Source organism: Mytilus californianus, unplaced genomic scaffold (genome assembly GCF_021869535.1).
Source record: "Mytilus californianus isolate M0D057914Y unplaced genomic scaffold, xbMytCali1.0.p SCAF_53, whole genome shotgun sequence".
Classification (NCBI taxonomy): Eukaryota; Metazoa; Mollusca; class Bivalvia; order Mytilida; family Mytilidae; genus Mytilus; species Mytilus californianus.
The window spans coordinates 1,032,540-1,047,715 of NW_026262705.1; the positions used below are offsets into that span (position 1 = coordinate 1,032,540).

Consider the following 15,176-nt stretch of genomic DNA (forward strand, 5'->3'; position numbering starts at 1 on the left):
TTCCCAACCGGGCATTTTCATGAATAAAAGGGCCTGGGACAAGCTTTCAATTTCACTAGGTGTGGGTAAAAATTTTGCCGTAGGGAACTGTACACAAAGACTGAAAAATGTGCCCATACCCATTATTGATAGGTAACTTAGACTTTGGGTGGCCAGTGAAGTCTTCAGGTGCACTTTCCCATCCAAGTATTCATATGAGTTGAAGATATGGATATTAGCTTTCAATCTAACCACCTGGAGTCAAGAACTTTGCCGTAGGGAAGTGGGAGTAAAGCGACAGCTGCTACCACCCGTAATGGACAAAAATTCGAAATTGGTTATGTGGTTGTCAGCTTCCGGTGCACTTTCCCATCCGGGTATTTCATGAATAAAAGGGCCCGGGACAAGCTTTCAATTCAACTAGATGTGGGTAAAAACTTTGCCGTAGGGAACTGTATAGAAAGACTGACAAATGAGCCCCTACCCATTACTGATAGGTACCTTAGACTTTGGATGGCCAGTGAAGTCTTCAGGTGCACTTTCCCACCCAGGTATTCATACCAGTTGAAGATATGGGTTATAGCATTCAATCTAACCACCTGTTGTCAAGAACTTCACCGTAGGGAAGTGGGAGTAAAGCGACAGCTGCCACCACCCGTAATCGACAAAAATTCGAAATTTGGTATATTGTTGTGAGCTTCCGTAGCACTTTCCCACCCGGGCATTTTCATGAATAAAAGGGCCTGGGACAAGCTTTCAATTTCACTAGGTGTGGGTAAAAATTTTGCCGTAGGGAACTGTACTCAAAGACTGAAAAATGTGGCCATACCCATTATTGATAGGTAACTTAGACTTTGGGTGGCCAGTGAAGTCTTCAGGTGCATTTTCCCACTGAGGTATTCATATAAATTGAAGCTATGGATATTAGCTTTCAATCTAATCACCTCGAGTCAAGAACTTTGCCGTAGGGAAATGGGAGGATAGCGATTCTTGCCACCACCCCTGTGCTGAAAAATGAGAAATTTGGTATGTTGTTGTGAGCTTCCGGTGCACTTTCCCACCCGGCCATTGTCAAGAATAAAAGGGCCTGGGACAAGTTTTCAATTCCACTAGGTTTGGGTAAAATCTTTGCCGTAGGGAACTGTAAAACAAAGACTGAAAAGTGTGCCCATACCCATTATTGATAGGTAACTTAGACTTTGGGTGGCCAGTGAAGTCTTCAGGTGCACTTTCCCACTGAGGTATTCATATGAATTGAAGCTATGGATATTAGCTTTCAATCTAACCACCTGGGGTCAAGATCTTTGCCATGGGAAACGGGAGGATAGCGATTCCTGCCACCACCCCTGTGCCGAAAAATGAGAAATTTGGTATGTTGTTGTGAGCTTCTGGTGCATATCCCACCAGGGCATTGTCAAGAATAAAAGGGCCTGGGACAAGCTTTCAATTCAACTAGGTGTGGGTAAAAACTTTGCCGTAGGGAACTGTACTTTAAGACTGAAAAATGTGACCATACCCATTATTGATAGGTAACTTAGACTTTGGGTGGCCAGTGAAGTCTTCAGGTGCACTTTCCCACCCGGCCATTGTCAAGAATAAAAGGGCCTGGGACAAGTTTTCAATTCCACTAGGTTTGGGTAAAATCTTTGCCGTAGGGAACTGTAAAACAAAGACTGAAAAGTGTGCCCATACCCATTATTGATAGGTAACTTAGACTTTGGGTGGCCAGTGAAGTCTTCAGGTGCACTTTCCCACTGAGGTATTCATATGAATTGAAGCTATGGATATTAGCTTTCAATCTAACCACCTGGGGTCAAGATCTTTGCCATGGGAAACGGGAGGATAGCGATTCCTGCCACCACCCCTGTGCCGAAAAATGAGAAATTTGGTATGTTGTTGTGAGCTTCTGGTGCATATCCCACCAGGGCATTGTCAAGAATAAAAGGGCCTGGGACAAGCTTTCAATTCAACTAGGTGTGGGTAAAAACTTTGCCGTAGGGAACTGTACTTTAAGACTGAAAAATGTGACCATACCCATTATTGATAGGTAACTTAGACTTTGGGTGGCCAGTGAAGTCTTCAGGTGCACTTTCCCACCCGGCCATTGTCAAGAATAAAAGGGCCTGGGACAAGTTTTCAATTCCACTAGGTTTGGGTAAAATCTTTGCCGTAGGGAACTGTAAAACAAAGACTGAAAAGTGTGCCCATACCCATTATTGATAGGTAACTTAGACTTTGGGTGGCCAGTGAAGTCTTCAGGTGCACTTTCCCACTGAGGTATTCATATGAATTGAAGCTATGGATATTAGCTTTCAATCTAACCACCTGTTATCAAGAACTTCACCGTAGAGAAGTGGGATTAAAGCGACAGCTGCCACCACCCGTAATGGACAAAAATTCGAAATTGGTTATGTTGTTGTCAGCTTCCGGTGCACTTTCCCATCCGGGCATTTTCATGAATAAAAGGGTCTGGGACAAGCTTTCAATCCCACTAGATGTGGGTAAAAACTTTGCCGTAGGGAATTGTATAGAAAGACTGAAAAATGAGCCCCTACCCATTACTGATAGATATCTTAGACTTTGGATGGCCAGTGAAGTCTTCAGGTGCACTTTCCCACTCAGGTATTCATACCAGTTGAAGATATGGGTTATAGCATTCAATCTAACCACCTGTTATCAAGAACTTCACCGTAGGGAAGTGGGATTAAAGCGACAGCTGCCACCACCCGTAATGGACAAAAATTCGAAATTTGGTATGTTGTTGTAAGCTTCCGGTGCACTTTCCCACCCGGGCATTTTTATGAATAAAAGGGCCTGGGACAAGCTTTCAATTTCACTAGGTGAGGGTAAAAATTTGCCGTAGGGAACTGTACTCAAAGATTGAAAAATGTGGCCATACCCATTATTGATAGGTAACTTAGACTTTGGGTGGCCAGTGAAGTCTTCAGGTGCATTTTACCACCCAGGTATTCATACGAGTTGAAGATATGGATATTAGCTTTTAATCTAACTACCTGGGGTCAAGATCTTTGCCATGGGAAACGGGAGGATAGCGATTCCTGCCACCACCCCTGTGCGGAAAAATGAGAAGCTTGATATGTTGTTGTGAGCTTCCGGTGCACTTTCCCACCCGGGAATTTTCATGAATAAAAGAGCCTGGGACAAGCTTTCAATTCAACTAGGTGTGGGTAAAAACTTTGCCGTAGGGAACTGTACACAAAGACTGAAAAATGTGCGCATAGCCATTACTGATAGGTAACTTAGACTTTGGGTGGCCAGTGAAGTCTTCAGGTGCACTTTTCCACCCAGGTATTCATATGAGTTGAAGATATCGGTTTTAGCTTTCAATCTAACCACCTGTGGTCAAGAACTTTGCCGTAGGGAAGTGGGAGTAAAGGGACAGCTGCTACCACCCGTAATGGACAAAAATTTGAAATTGGGTATGTGGTTGTCAGCTTCCGGTGCACTTTCCCATCCGGGCATTTTCATGAATAAAAGCGTCTGGGACAAGCTTTCAATCCCACTAGATGTTGGTAAAAACTTTGCCGTAGGGAACTGTATAGAAAGAAACTGAAAAATGAGCCCCTACCCGTTACTGGAAGGTAACTTAGACTTTGGATGGCCAGTGAAGTCTTCAGGTGCACTTTCCCACCCAGGTATTCATACCAGTTGAAGATATGGGTTATAGCTTTCAATCTAACCACCTGTGGTCAAGAACTTTGCCGTAGGGAAGTGGGAGTAAAGGGACAGCTGCCACAACCCGTAATAGACAAAAATTCGAAATTGGGTATGTGGTTGTCAGCTTCCGGTGCACTTTCATATCCGGGCATTTTCATGAATAAAAGGGCCTGGGACAAGCTTTCAATCCCACTATAATTATTTTCCATTTGAAAACCTGTTGACTCTGATGATCCTTTCCCGGGATAAAAAGTGTGTATCTTCTCAAATCTAATCGTTCTTCCAGCACCACATGTTGTACATAGTTCTCTGGTTTCATGCTCTGGATCTGAATTTACTTCATACTCTAATTCAGATTTTAAATCTGAATAAAAATCATTGAAAAATTTAGTTTTTCCATATTACCTCTTGTTCCACTTTCTTTCTTATATCCATTCCACTTTTACCCTTGTCCTGTTTTCTTTCATTACTAACTCCATTTTTGTTAAATGTGTTTGTTATTTTAAATGTTGATGTCATGTTTTTGTTGTTAGTACTTTACAATATATTTTTTTAGTTTAAAATAAAAAGATTTCTTGGTATGCGCAATTCACTTCACATATTGCTCCATCTTAGAATCTTCCTTTAAATTTTGATTATAAATCCAATTGTTATGGAAAAATGTTCTTCTTTCTTTCGAAACCTTGATCCTTAGTTTGAAACCAGTGTCTAAGAAAAGTATTCCTGTTAGACTTGTTAGTCAATTTTAAACCGTCACTTCTCCTGTATGACCCTTTCAAGTATGTCCCCTTGTAACACACTGCTAACCAAGTACATACAAATACGTGCATTGTTTCCACCTTTCGGTCTTTAACTGACAGAATACTGCTTATTCCAAACCTACATGTACTCTACACATCTTCTACATTTAAGATTTTATTAAAACACTCCAGTGAGGATATCCTTCCATTTTATTGCTTCACAATTTGTTTCTTTGGCTTTTTCTTCAAATACGTTTACGGATTGACTAAAAAATTTATCGTCCTACTCCTCAAACATAGTTATTTTTCATTTATTGTCATAGCTGTTTAGGAGTTAGGGATAAAAAAGGATCTAACAAAAACACTTTTCTGTCAGGTTCACAGACAATAACTTTGGTATAAGTGTAGCGATCTCTATTAAATTACGCACAAGGTTCCATACAACAAAAGGAAGGGGAAGGTTATGATTTATTTTGGGGTTATTGTCGTAGCTGTTCAGTAATTAGGGGGTCAAAAGGGGGTCAAAACAAGAATTTTTCATGTTTCAGGACAATAATTGGTGTATAAAAGTATAGATTTCTATGAAATTTTACCACAAGGTTCCTTACTTCTAAAGGAGTTTTGATCGATTTTTGGAGGGTCATGGCCCATACCGTTTGATAATTAGGGACCAAAGTGAGGCAGAAAACAACTATTTTTCTGATTTGTAGACAATAACTTGTGTATGTATAAGTTTATGGATCTCTATTGAATTTTAGTACAAGGTTCCATACCACAATAGGAAGGTTGGGTTTTACTTTAGGGGTCATTTCAGTAGCTGTTTAGAATAAGGGGCCAGAAAGGGCGCAACAAAAACAATAAATTGTCTGGTTCCGAGTAGGAAAATGCACCGGAAGCTCACAACATCATACCAAATTTCTCATTTTTCAGCACAGGGGTGGTGGCAGGAATCGCTATCCTCCCGTTTCCCTACGGCAAAGTTATTGACGCCAGGTGGTTAGATTAAAAGCTAGTATCCATATCTTCAACTCATATGAATACCTGGGTGGGAAAAAGCATCTGAAGACTGCACTGGCCACCCAAAGTTTAAGTTACCTATCAATAATGGGTATGGCCACATTTTTCAGTCTTTGAGTACAGTTTTCTACGGCAAAGTTTTTACCCACACCTAGTGGAATTGAAAGCTTGTCCCAGGCCCTTTTATTCATGAAAATGCCCGGGTGGGAAAGTGCACCGGAAGCTCACAACAACATACCGAATTTCTCATTTTTCAGCACAGGGGTGGTGCCAGGAATCGCTATCCTCCCGTTTCCCTACGGCAAAGTTCTTGACCCCAGGTGGTTAGTTTGAAAGCTAATATCCATATTTGCAACTCATATAAATACCTGGGTGGGAAAGTGCACCTGAAGACTTCACTGGCCACCCAAAGTCTAAGTTACCTATCAATAATGGATATGGGCACATTTTTCAGTCTTTGTGTACAGTTCCCTACGGCAAAGTTTTTACCCGCACCTAGTGGAATTGAAAGATTGTCCTAGGCCCTTTTATTTAATTGTTTGTCAATTATACTTTACCCTTACTTCTCCTGAAAAAATTCAACATACCTTTATGTGCGCACTGGTTCCCGGAAATTTGGAAGTACAAAAAACAGGTACTGAGCGGAATTCTCAATACACCTCTGAATCTTGAGGCTTGGTTTAGCCGTTATGTACTAAGATGGCCTTTTATTAATTCATCTATACTATATGTAGTTAGTGTTACACGTTAAAAATCTTAGTTTAAAGTATCGCAAACAAATAACATAGATACTTTTATTTTTTTTAACTTGTTTTATTTTTGCTTGTTTTTTTTTCTTTCCTTTTCGGCAAGGAACGAAGATCTTGATTTCATATAAGTGTATAATGCCATGTAATATAAAATCTTCAAATACTGAACTACTGATGTAAAGCATATGCCTTGAGCAACCACGCTACGCACGTTAATTGTTAGAAAGATTGAATACCAAAGTAAAATTTATACAAAATTAATTACTTTATCCTTTCTAAAAAGTATATGTATTTATTCTTCCGTCCCCTACTTATTGCAAATGTAGACATATGTGGTCCATTAAACATTTAAAAGCGATATATTACGTATTTCTTATCAGAAGAACGTTGTAGCATAATGTCAATTTGTGATTTTCAGACATATCTCTGAATGGTTCTCCTGGTTAGTTCTTTCATAATTTTATATTGATTTGGGGTATGTTCTACATGTCTTTTATAAATATGTTATGGAAACCTTATATTAATGGCCAATTGTGGTATTTGAATCAATCAGGTACTTTATATTTACATTAAAATAGTGTACACAAGTAAAGGTCATTCTTTGTGCATAATTTATTACATATATATGTGACTAGCCATGACATATCCAGACTTATGGAGGTAGAACCTCATTGTGAGAAAAACGTGGTTAAATTTATGTGACTAGCCACTTCCAGGCAAAAGAGGGTGCATTGTCTAAAATTTGCTTTTTGTTTATTTATCTAGAATATTTGAAAGAAATTCTCTGTCATGTTATTATGACATATTTGTTGTAATAGCAATGAAACGAGTCATTTCGAATACCGGTATGAAAATGACTTTTATTTATTGAAGGCACTAATTTATAAAATACAAAATCATCGTATTTATTGGCGCTTAGTAATGTTCAATAGCGTATTTGAATAAAATTCAAAGAATTAAATTTACTACAATACAAACATTTCTTAGCTCTATTATAGAACATGTAATTTAAACTTGTTGAAATGAAGTTAGTTTAAAATTTGTCAAAGTAAGCTTTAAGAATTCCTTTCTTTAAATTTGTCTTTTAATTTAGATTTATTATGCATGTCTCTATACATAGTATGCGACGCGTAACAGTTTATAAGCAGGTATTCTCTTATATGCATTTGATACGGTGCATTTATTATGGATAAATTTCAGACTCCATTAATTCAATTTATGAAAGAAAATCTATAGAGCAGAGAAAATTTTTTTTTGTATCAATTTAAAATGTAGATTCAAATATTTTTCACTTCAAACGATAACGTAAAACTTCTTGAAAACTTATATATGATGTCTAGTTCGGCGTCCGCAAAAAAGAAGCCAAGGTAAAGTGTTTATCTCTTCTTCACAAATACGTATTCCATTGAATCTCGATATTTATCATGTTTATAATTTTTCTAACAATGACGTTCTACCTCCATAAGCCTGGAAATGTCATGGCGAGTCACAATTTTTATAATAAATAAAGGTACCAAATATTAGTTAATATTATGTAAAAATAGGTATATTGTTTTAGACAAACATAGCACACCACTACCCAAAAAATTAAACTTTAATCTTGGAATCTCCAACTTTAATCTTGGAATTATAAACTTTAATCTTGGAATTATCAACATTAAAGTTGGAATTTCCAAGATTAAAGTTGATAATTCCAAGATTAAAGTTGATAGTTCCAAGATTAAAGCTGGAAATTCCAAGATTAAAGTTGATAATTCCAAGATTAAAGTCGACAATTTGAAAAAAATGAATAAAAAAAGGATGGCCCTAAAACGCTTCCGTAGGTTTTAAAAAAGTAAAATTTATATATTTCCAAAATTATCTACAGATTGATATTTAAAATTCATTGATTCTGTAAGAGAAATTGTAAATTTGGGCATTATTAAAGGAAAATTCTAAAAAGTACTAGAGTCAACCAATCGTATATGCTAAAATGCGTTCTTAACACTGTCACTTAAAATAACCAAATAGAGATATGTTTATATTTAATGGACAGAGAGCTGGTAAGTTTACAAAAATGTGATTTTAAGATTTTCAAAAATGTATGTTTACTGGATTATCTCCCTTTGTATCATAGAAATTCAATATTTATGGCATCATAAATTTTAACTGAACTATGGTCATCGTTACTTTGGCTTATTTTGTTAGATGTTATAGTGCTGAACACTTACATTTCCAAAATTATCTACAGAATATCTGTCTTAAATTCATTGATTTATTGAGAGAAAATGTAAATTAGGCATTTTTAGATTAGAATTTTAGAATGTACTACAATGAGACCCCAGCAAGTTTACTAGCTAAGTATTCCAATTGATAAAACATAGGGAGTTATCTATATATTTTTAATGGACCAAAGGCTAGATAATTTTAAAAATACGTACTTTTAATGATTTTCTGAAAAAAAAAATTACTGGATTATCTCCCTGGGAATAATCCACAAACTGTTTCTCATAAATTCAAGTACTGATGAGTTAATAAAGCTTCAACACTTTATTTTTTCAATAAATCATCGTTCTTTATCTCGTTGTTTTCTGCATTCATAAGTTTCAGGGTCTTGAAATTAGTCATTTTCATAGAAAAATCCTGCCTCCAACTGGGGAAACTGGTTCCCGGTACATTACAACACCTCCTAACTGAAAGGCATGGGAACCAGCTGAAATGTTTGTTTTATGGACTTCTTTCATAATGTTGTTTAAGCACACCAAGTTTCAATTAAATCTGATGACATGCCCTCCAATCCCCCCCCCCCCCCCCCCCCCTTGTGGACTGTTTTGCATGGTTTTATGGTAGACTGGGTGTTAAGATAATCCAATTCATACACCTTATTTGAGAAACTTAAAAAAAAAAAAATCTGTACTCCTGTCCTTTGGCCTAAATATTTTTAAAAGTACGATGAAAATCTTCCGTCTTTATTTAATAAACCAACATGCTTTATGACGAACTTTTTATAGCAGGCTTGTCTCATTTGTAGTTTTAACTAACAGTTGTAAATCAGATGTTGATTCTCAAAAAATGCCATAAGATTTACTACAAAATCTTCAAACACGACTGTCACAATAACAAGTCTGTAATAATACTAAAATCTTTGATTTTTGTACAACAAATGCTACTAGATTTCATGTTTAATTGGAAAATCAACTATATTTAATTTATCGTATTAAACACTGGACATCGTCTTGATAAAGGTCATGAAAATTCCACAAAGAATACAAGAATGAATGGACCGAAGACGACATCATTGAAACGTAGGATATTTGTATCGACAAAATTTTGTAAATTTGGTGAACTGCTATGTCAGCTACCGTTCTGTACTCTTCTGGGTACTTATTTATTCATTGCAGATTTCTTTTTGTTTTTTATATAAAACATTTCGTACAAAACCTTCTCAGAGATAAATAATAAAAAGTTATGGACTTAGACTTACAATTAACTTTCATAAAAAGGGCGAAGACCTGATGCTTAAATGCCCATATTTCAGTGAAAATATGCCTCTTATATATCTCAGCGAAATAAACCTTAAGTTTTGCTTCATATTTAGGTCTTCAAATCGACACTACATACGTTCGTTTTCAAAATCACGAATTGGCTGACCGAAACTATAAGTCTGTGTATCAGATCATGAGAAATGTATGTTCGAGGTTTTAGATCTGAAGATACAAAAAAGTCGTCTTATATGTAAATTTTCAGATTGTGTCCGATTCCCTATTTTGACAAATAAACTGACTCATTATTCGCAAGGCTGATGGTGCGTTCATAGACAGAGACTCAACCGTTCTAGCTCCTGTTGAGTTGCATGATATTCTCTCAGTGTTTCTTTACTTGGTTTGCAAATTCAAAATAGATTGACGAGTTTTAGAGCAGAGTAAAACAATTGTTGTCTCATTATTGTAAAAAAAATGTCATTGCAAATTTCTTTTGCTCATTAAGACTTAAATACCTAAATTAATTAGAACACACAAACCAATATAAACGCTGTCTTGATAATATGTTGATAATATAGTGTGCATGCCTAAAGTATGCTAAATCGATTTGTATATCCACAGCCATGTTAAACCACGTTGAGATGTCCCTTCGTTTTTATTTAAAAATGCATTTAGAAGACAAAAAAACTGGTCGTCTTGGAGTCCATCTAATATATAATGGGATTATTCTGTCTTCAAAGAAAGCATTGATTGTGATATATATATATTTGTGTTATTAACGCTTTAACTAACTTTCTTATATACATTTCATAATACACCCTAAAAGTACTCACATGGTGTATGTATTTGTCCTTTATCTTGGTAAAACTATGTGACGTGATTATTTGTGTATATGACATTAAATAAGATAAGTGTGTACTAAATGCGTAATCATATACAAATCTATCGCACAAATGGTGGGAAAATATTAGTGATGTTACAAAATTGTATTTAGCTTCCTCTGAGGAAGGTCCATCTTTGTTGAAAGTACAGCTATATTTCAGGTTAAAGAGAACCTTAAATCATTTTATTTGTAACTTCAATTTTTACCTTTGAACCATGGTCAGACGTGCATTAATTTTTTGGTCACTCTTCATAGATTGAAATCATTTGTGTTTAAAAATAGCTATCAGGGATGGTTTAATTTGGGGTTTGATGGTACAGACATTCAAGTAGAATATTTCGGTTTGGGTGGAAGTACGCTTCGTCCGGGTCCAAAATGCGTTCAAAGGCAAGAATTTATCAAAATTATTGATGATAAGCCTCATTGTGTTTATCTTCAAATTGGCGGCAATGATTTATCCGCTGAATTTTTGCCAATTACATGATCAAATGCTATCATGTTCGTCACGTGATTATAGGTCAGTTGCTCCCGAGATACTCCGGGGGTTTGGAAGACAATTATAATAACAAAGTTATAGAGATAAACAAAGAGCTACGAAAAAATGTATATCAACGTTGCGATATTAGCTACTGGCAGCACAGGGGTTTTTGGAAAAACACTCAATGAGGCGACAATTGGGGATGTTTTTGAGATGGAGACTACTGCTTTGCCGACATTAAATAGACCAAGGGCAAAGAAACGTAGGAGTACTAGGACACAACCACAACGAGCTGATTTGCCGGACAATATTACTATGAGTTCTTCGAACAATAATCTTCAAACCAGTCCATCCGCTAATGACATTGGTGAAGCATTTTTTTGCAAAGTTGCACAGTTCCGGCATTCAACTAGTAAAGGACAATAACGTGATGCCGACCATTTCAGTCATACTAAATCCTTCTTCACAAACTGGTCATGCAAGCACAACACAGTCTATGCAGATTCCGGTTATTACAAGTATACCGCCGTTGGCATCTATACAACATGACAACAGTGATGACCATGACTCATCATTAGCAATATTTCAGCCACCCTTATCATCGGATCCGGATTTAATAGCTAGTGAGCAGTTTTACTCAAGCTCTGCTAATGTAGACACCCCTATGCATGTCATATGTTAAAAGATTCTATACCAATAGATTTTCATGTTAGTTGTAAGATAAAAGATGATGTTTGGGCAGACAAGTATGTGAACTTTGCCTTTTTGCTGACGTCTTATATTGAGGAAGATTCCTCAACTTTGTTTGAAAATTTTAACATCACTCTTTCAAATAGGAAAAACAAAAGGGAGCTCCAATCAATTCATCAGTGGATGAATGCTTTTGACATATTTGTGTCCATTTATTTAGGAAAGTCTTTGAATTCTGCTTTGGCCTTGATAAAGTATGGTTATACTATTCGTGGTTTATGTAAATCTTTGGGATTTCAAGCAGCTAAAACATATGATGAGAAATTTAGAAAGGTTAGAAAAGTTCTAAATTTTAGATGGGATACCATAAATGACGAGTTATGGAGGTCTTTTTCTCTGACTGAACGGTCAAACAGTGCCACGTCTTAGGAAAGGAGCTCCTTTATGAATACCCCTAAAATACATTTCCAAGTAGGGTCCAACAACAATTTCAGTTCCCCATCGGCTATTGTTTGGCTTTCTGTAAGTCAGGGGAATGTACATAAAAAAAACTGTAAACTCAAACACCAGTGTGTCCATTGCAGCAATAAACATTATACCCTCACTTGTACAGAGGGCCAAGTTAAACGAGCATCCTCTGCCAAACCTTCCTTCTCCGGTAAAAGTTCTTGAATTGAATAAATATTTATCGGGTTACAATCAACAGTTGAAAGAGAAATTGATACATGGTTTTACACATGGGTTTTCAATAAATTCTTTTTTTTCAAGATCTGATTTAAATTTTCCTCGAAATCATAATAGCGCCAGAGAAAATCCAGTTGTAGTACAATGAAGAATTGAAAAAGAATTAAAGATTGGGCGTATTAAAGGTCCCTTCAAAAATGCACCTTTCCTTAATTTTGTTTGTTCTCCTTTAGGGTAAGTTCCAAAGAAAGAGCCGAATTCATTTAGATTAATTCATGATTTGTTCTACCATAAAGGGTAAATTCAGTTAATCAGGTATGTCTCCAGAATTTTCAGCAGTGCAATACCAAAATATTGAGGCAGTTATAGAATTAGTCCAGTTGTATGGTTCACGGTGTCTAATTTCGCTTAATTCCGATTTCAGAAAAGGATCATAATTTATTAGGATTTCAGTGGGATAGTAAATATTATTATGACGCATCTCTACCAATGGGGGCATCCTCGTCCTGACAGTTATTTGAACCTTTCTCAACGGCACTTCAATGGATCTTAAATGAGAAATTTCGCATTCATGAGGAATCTCACTTGCTTGATGAATTTTTCTTTGTAGGAAAATCTGGTTTTAATTTTTCTTGAATATTTTTACTGGTCATACGCTTTCAGACCTCGTGTATAAGCCATGGCATGGGAACCCTTTGTTTAAAACAAACACGGCCTAAGAATGGGTTTCAGTATATCCAGACTTCAGAAGAAGCATTATAATATGACAGCAATATAACAATCTTGAATCAAAATGTCTAATTGAAATCTCTTCAAATATAACTTTTTTAAAATTTCAGTAATATAATAAGGCATTTTCTCCTCTAGATTGACAGATCAGCCAGTGGCAGGAAACCCTTGCACAATTATTTAAAGGTGGATTAAGTTTCCTGAAAGGAACTGTTATTTATTTTTTATTCAGTAGTATTATTGGGATAACCAGTGTCAGCGGAAGTCCTTCCCACTTTTGTTTGAGTATATACCCCAAAATGATGTTTTATGTAAATTGGGATTCTCGAAAGAATTGGTACTAAGATAGATTTTATACTCCCTGGGGCGTATACTTCTTGCTTAGTAATTGTTTTGGATGATAACTCAAGTATCCCATCATGAATTATAACACATTTAACAGGTGATAAGTTAGCAATAATAACATGTTTTATTTGTCTCTCTAAGCAAACTAGTGTTTTGAACCCTTGAAATAAAAATGTTTTCTCTCAATGAATGTTCATTTTGGCGGAGTATTAAGCAGCTAGCTTTTTACATGTTTTTGTTGTTTGTTTTTTTCGTTGTTGTATTTTTTTGGGGGGAAGGTGGGGTTGTAGCGTATTGTGTCTTCCATTTTCTTCACGCATGGTTCTCCTTCAACGCTCCCGGAGAGATATTCAAACTGATTAGTCGAAGACAAACTGACCACGCAATGGCACAACACGAATAACTACGAAGAGACGAACAACAGTCTACAAAACACAACAGCAAAAAAATGAGCTATACGTACCCTACTAAAAATCATTATTGCACTGGTTGATTGTTAAAATGTTGTACATGAATAAACATTTCTATTTGCAGATAAGATGAATACATTGTATATACCTGTAATAGATTTCCAGACGTATGCCTTAGGTCAAGATTGTCCAGCTGCTGACCTGGACAAATTGGGATCAGAAATGTGTAAAGCGCTTGAAGATATAGGATTCTGTTACCTGAAAAACCATGGCATTTCTCAAGACGTTGTAAGTTGTTGTAATACGTACAAATAATGACAGTTGGGATTCAGATCGAATGATCGCCAATCAAATCCCGTTTTGCGGGAGATAATATTTGACTTCAAATAATGGCAGATTTCAGAATATTTATATAACACCTAAGTTAATTATTGTTGAGTAACGAGGTAGCTAGTTTTTAATTACCATATGTGTTACATTTTTAGTTTTGTTAAGTATATTAGAAACAACTCAGCCGAAGAAGATTGTAAAACAAGAGCATATACAAATCTAAAAAAAAAATTGAGAACAATTGAATTGCTTTCCACTAACAAATTCGAACTTGTTGATCCTTTAAGTTGAAATTAGTTTGAATAAAGATAAAAAAAAAAGAAAATAATTTTTGTTTAATAAATACTGAGAAAACATATAAATTGCGGTTCAAAAAGAGAGGCGAAAGATACCAAAGTGAAAGAGACGTTCAAACTCATAAGTCGAAAATAAACTGACAACGCCATAGCAAAACAAGAAAAAGACCAAAAACAAACAACAGTACACAAAACACAACATAGAAAAAACCTAAAGACTGGGCAAAACAAACCCCACCAAAAAACCGAGGGTGATCACAGGTACTCCTGAAGGGTAAGCAGATCCTGCTCCACTTGTGGCACCCGTCGTGTTGGTCATGTAAGTCACATGTGGCACCAGTCGTGTTGCTCATAAAAAGTCACTTTAGGCATTAGGAAAAAGCTTAGATAATACTAGTACGAATTTCATAAATATATAGGTTATTGAAAATGTGTATGAATTAAGAGAGACAATCAGCTACTCCCGGTTAATTGAAATGATAGCTTACTTCAAGTTACATTGATTCCAAAAATATATAAGGTTTCTACATATTTCAACTCGAAAAAGGGAGTTAATTTTCTACCTTTCAGTGTCATATGATCTATCTGTTTGTTTTGTTCACACATTGTTGTCAATATAATGGAATTTTATGCGACTGTCATACAAGTGAGAGGTTTAGCTAACTATAAAACCAGGTTTAATCCACCATTTTCTAAATGAGGAAATG

At 36.0% G+C, this 15,176-nt stretch overlaps 1 protein-coding gene across 1 annotated transcript in view; it reads left to right on the forward strand.

The window, feature by feature from the left end:
• LOC127703874 (uncharacterized) overlaps positions 1 to 15,176 on the forward strand; it is a 74,867-nt gene that overhangs the window by 45,620 nt on the left and 14,071 nt on the right. Inside the window, exon 2 of the mRNA XM_052207950.1 lies at positions 13,968 to 14,131. Coding sequence (XP_052063910.1) covers positions 13,973 to 14,131 — 159 coding nt within the window. The 5' untranslated portion in view covers positions 13,968 to 13,972. The remainder of the gene's footprint in view (positions 1 to 13,967; positions 14,132 to 15,176) is intronic.